Here is a 5,443-nt window from a genome sequence, read left to right on the forward strand (position 1 = left end):
AATTTTAATCTTCGAGCAGCCATCCTATGGACCGTTAGTGACTTCCCGGCCTACGGTATGTTGTCCGGTTGGGCCACATCTGGTAAGAAAGCTTGTCCATACTGCATGGACAAAAGCAAAGCATTTTGGGTAGAAAATGGTTGTGAGGTGTCTTAGTTTGATTGCCACTGCCAGTTTCTTTCGACGAATCACCCTTTTCGGAATAGTAGAACTGCGTTATGCAAAAACAAAGTCGAAAAGGGTGCCCCTCCACACATTATGTCAGGAGAGGAGCTGTGGGAATGTGTGAAAGACCTTCCGAAGGCTACAGCTGGGCCCGAGTCACTTCAACGCCTCAAAAAAGAAAAGAAGGGGTGGTTCAAGCAAAGCATACTGTGGGAGCTTCCATATTGGAAGCATCTGCTTGTTCGTCACAACCTAGATGTCATGCACATTGAAAAGAACTTCTTTGATCAGTTATTTCACACTGTAATGGCTGTGAAAAAGCAGACGTGTGACACGCCATCCGCTCGAAATGACATTGCCAAATATTGTAAACGTCCGCAGCTTCATCTTTAGCAAGATGATAGGGGAAAAGAGTTCATGCCAATGGCTCCATTTGCTCTTGACAAGGCTCAGAGAAAAGTTTTGTGTGAGTGGGTTAAACAACTGCGGTTTCTTGATGGTTACGCCTCCAATTTGAGAAGATGCGTCGATTTGCAGGCATGTAAGCTCCACGGAATGAAAAGCCATGACTGTCACGTGTTCATGGAGAGGTTGTTGCCTACTTCTCTGCGGGAATTGCTCCCTTGCCATGTTTGGAATGGAATAACAGAGATCAGCCAATTCTTTCGCGATTTGTGTTGCTATACAACAACGGTTAGTGACATGGAACGATTGGAGAATAACATAGCTGAGATACTGTGCAAGCTTGAGAAGGTTTTTCCCCCTGCATTCTTTAACTCCATGGAGCATTTACCCATTCATTTTCCATATGAAGGGAAGTTATGTGGTCCTGTGCAATATAGATGGATGTATCCGTTCGAAAGGTAAATCAAAGACCCATGCACATCCTATTTCTTACATCAAATTCAATGTAATGTCGTGTTTATATATTTACATAAATATGATTGCAGGTTCCTCAACCATTTGAAACGAAAAATTGGAAACAAGGCTCGAGTTGAAGGATCCATTTGCAATGCTTATCTCACCGAAGAGATAGCAAACTTCTGCAGTAACTACTTCCAGGCGATGGTTGACACTAAAACATGAGATCTCGGTCGAAATGTGAATGCCGACGTGGAATCCACAGTGGACGACGCTGAAATTCCAGAGTTGTTCAAGGAGGATAGCGGTCGTGTGTCAACTGAGGGCAAAATTCGGTTTTTGGATGAAAAAGAACTGGATTGTGCTCATCTGTTCGTGTTACGAAACACCGACATTCTTGGTGAATACGAAAGGTATAACATAGTTTAGTAATGAAGTGTATTTGGATGATATGATCATCTGAAATTATTACAATGTTTATTTACATTAATTTTGGCCTCGTAGGAAGTTTGAGGACTATGTCCTTAGTACTCGACCTTATCTGCGTAGAGAAGAAGTAATGGAGAAATGCGAAGCTGAATTCCCTGATTGTTTTCATCGCAAGGTGATGTCCACTGTCTAAACGTAGGATAATTATGATTTACTATTCGTGGCTATTTAATTTACTCATTTAGGGAAGTGTGACGGTTTTATTTAAAACGTTTATAGGTTATTGAGGAGGAACAAAACTCAGATGTGCTGCGAGCGTTGTGCATGCGCCCTTTCAAGCGTGTTCGAACTTGGAAGCAGATTTTTGTCGGTGGCTTTAATTTCCATACATATGCCCATGGCAAGCACAAATCTACGATGAATTACGGGGTGTGTGTATCAAGTGAGGATGGTGGAGAGTACTACGACATTTTAGACGACATTATAGAACTGGTCTACACTGGTCCCAAAAAAGAGTACAAGACTATTTTGTTTAAGTGTAGTTGGATGGATTTTGGTAGGGGAATGAACATACATGAACAGTACAAGCTTGTCGAAGTGAATCATACTAAGAAATGCCCCAAGTACGATCCCTTTGTTTTGTCTTACCAAGTGACTCAAGTGTACTACGCATCATACCCAAGCCTGAAACGGGATCGAATACAATGGTGGGCTGTTTTTAAAACACAAGCAAGATCAGTGGTTGATGCTCCGGTGGACTTAGAGTTCTTGCAGGCACCATCCCCACAATTACATGCAACACTTTGCCCACCGAACGATATTCCAGACTATGTCCCAGATGATGATGATGAGGAAGATGACGATGGCTTTGTTATCTAGAGCGATGAAGATGATGAATCTAGCATCAACTCCAGTGATAGTGACGAGGATGATGATATCGATGTATAATTAGATGATAGTAGCGATGATTCCAGTAGTGATAGTAGTAGTGATGACATTAATGAATAGGGGAATTTATTACTCTCCTTCTTTGAATTTGCTTATTATTGTAAAATAGACAAATGAATTGGTCTTTTAATAAATCGATCATTACTTTTATGCTGAAATTTTATTGCATTGCTCAAGTCCCTTGTAACTTATAATATGCTGTAATGTTATTATCAACAACTGCAGGTGATCATGGCGGGCGGTAAAGACACAGATAAACGGAGAATGCAGATCGACGATTCCGATGATGACATGGAGGATGCTTATAATTTGGATAATACTCAGGAGCCGACTTCCAGCTCATCACGAGGTCAGACTCAGGAGCGCTCACAGTTTCCGGTATTAGACCCTACTGTGCTCTGGTACGTACATACATTTTGTGCATTGGGATTTGAATATTTTTTAAAGAAAAATACCTATTTATTACCTGTAACAAGTTTTTCAACACTTGTAGTTCATGATCATCTAACTTTGTGGTTCCCTCATTGCATGTAGGTTTGACGACAACAAGGTCAGGACTGCGGTATCCGGGGCGATAACCGGGTACTATCGACAGCCTTGGAGGAATTACGGCGAGGTGGATGCAGCAACCAAGGAACATTGGTGGAACCTATTCTGCGTAAGCTATTATAAACTTAATTGAAAACATGTTTTTTAAAAATGTTGAGCTGAATTTGGAAATATGACATAACGTTTATCAATTGCAGAAGGAATTCACGTGGGCACCTCAGTTGACCGAGGATGTGAAGCACACGTTTTAAAAGAGGCTTGCTACTCGGTTGCGTGACATGTTCTACACAGTCACGCACAAGATGAGAGGCGTAAGGCCAGCCTGGCTCATTGAGGACGTCCACAAGAAGATGATGGATATTGTTGCCGCCGATCCAACTTTCAAGGCAAGGTCGTCCCAAAACAAGAAGAACAGGAGGGGTGGGTCAATGGAAAGTCCGGTTGAAGCTACCCACTATCAGGGTTCGATGTCAGCCGTACAACATGCTAAACGAATGGTAAGTTTGTTGAATATTCCTTTTAAATTGGAGGGTCGGGTTTATTCTTTTGTAAAGGTGCTCTAACATTTAAAGTTTATCATTTTCTGCATGTATAATCAAAGGCGGCGAAGAACAAAGGGCAGCTCCCAACAGCTCATGAGCTGTTTATGAAGACGCACTTCAAGGAAGTGCCTGGGAAAGGCACAGTACCAGCCAACACCAAAGCACAGCATATTGCGGTATTAACTTCAATAACACCTACAACTGTTATATGCATGTTATAAGAAAAAACTTAGAAAATAGGTTGTTTTTGTGATTTGAACTCATGTGCACCTAAAATTACCTATAATATGCATGTTATGAGAAAGAAATGGTTCATTAGGTGAGAACTTTAGAAAATAGGCAAGGGATTGGTCATTTAGGGGTGAATTGGTTGAATTTTGGTCTTTTAGGGTCCCAAAACTTAGAGACTTGGTTGTATTTGTGATTTCAAGGCATGTGCACCTAAAACTACATATAATATGCATGTTATGACAAATAAATGGTTCATTTGGTGAGAAAGATAGAAAATAGGCAAGTGAAAGGTCATTTAGGGGTCTATTGGTTCTAGTTTTGGTCCAATTCGCTCCCAAACCTTAGAGACTTGGTTTTTTTTTTGTGATTTCAATGCATATACAACCCCAACTACCTATAATAAACATGTTATGACAAAAAAATGGATCATTTAGTTAGAAATGTAGAAAATAGGCAAAGGATAGGTCATATAGGCCTCAATAGGTTGAATTTTGGTCGTATTCGCTCCCAAACCTTAGAGACTTGGTTTTTTTTTGTGATTTCAAGGCATATACGTCTAAAACTACCTATAATAGACATGTTATGATAAAGAAATGGTTCATTTGGTTAGAAATGTAGAAAATAGGCAAAGGATAGGTCATTTAGGGGTCTATTGGTTTTAACTTACATCCTTAATTTTTGCAACTTTTCATATGTCTATCTTGTAGGAGGCCTACCAGAAGAAAGTTGAAGAAGCACGCACCCAAGGGATTCAAAAGAGTCCAAATGAGTTGTACTGGGAAACTGTAGGTGGTCGAAACAAGAAGGGTCGTGTGAAGGGACTTGGCCAAGGTGCGGAGCTGTATTACGGCTGCCGGAAGAGTTCCAAGTCTTCCCAGCAGTACACGCCTTCCTTTCTTTCCCAGATGCAAGATCAAATGGACCAGAGGGTTGAGCAGAGGTTGGAGGAGAGGGTGCAAGCTATGCGGAGTGAAATGGAAGTCGAGATGGAGACTCGATTGGCCGAAATAGAAAGGAGAAACCAAGAGAGGTATGAAGAGATGATGCGTCGATTCTCCAGCAACGACTCATGTTCCAACATTCCACATCAGCGTCGAGACCCCACGAACGACGACCATGGTAGCGGCGGTGCAGGGATAGGTACTCCAACTGTAGCTTAGAATTTGTGTACATAATTGGACATGTATTTAGTTTTAAATTATGTTGTATAGTTGCACAAATCAAAATATATACATTAATATTATTGTTAATATATATATGAAAATATTTTCGTATTTAAATCGTCAATTCAAAATTAACACAAATTAGGTGCAGGATATAGGTGAGCAAAATCGAATTAAATAATTTAATTCTTGCTTATTAAATAGGACCCTTCTGACGGAACTTTTTGTTAGAAATGGATACCTTCCGACGGATTTATTCGTCGGAACATAAGTGGTTCCGACGGAATATTCCGTCGGAATTGCTTACGTTCCGACGAATAAATCCGTCGGAAGGTATCCATTTCCGACAAAATGTTCCGTCGGAAGAACTACTTTTCCGATGAACAATTCCGTCGGAACGAAAGATATTCCAAGGGAATATTCCGTCGGAAGATCGTCGGTTATGACGGAAATATCCGTTGGACGCCTTCCATTTACAACGGAATTAATTTCGTCGGAATGTTGCGACGGACTTTCAATTTAAGTCAAAATCAGCTCCGACAGACGGAATTCCGT

General features: G+C 40.8%; 1 protein-coding gene across 1 annotated transcript; it reads left to right on the top strand.

Moving 5' to 3' along the window:
• Positions 1-3,514: 3,514 nt before the first annotated feature.
• On the top strand, positions 3,515-4,885 carry LOC110733778. The gene is made up of 2 exons (XM_021913838.1): positions 3,515-3,670; positions 4,433-4,885. Exons 1-2 carry the CDS (start codon positions 3,599-3,601, stop codon positions 4,883-4,885), a joined length of 525 nt encoding a protein of 174 aa, XP_021769530.1. The 5' UTR covers positions 3,515-3,598.
• Positions 4,886-5,443: the final 558 nt, after the last annotated feature.

The sequence above is a fragment of the Chenopodium quinoa genome, unplaced genomic scaffold, assembly GCF_001683475.1.
Source record: "Chenopodium quinoa cultivar QQ74 unplaced genomic scaffold, ASM168347v1, whole genome shotgun sequence".
Lineage (NCBI taxonomy): Eukaryota > Viridiplantae > Streptophyta > Magnoliopsida > Caryophyllales > Amaranthaceae > Chenopodium > Chenopodium quinoa.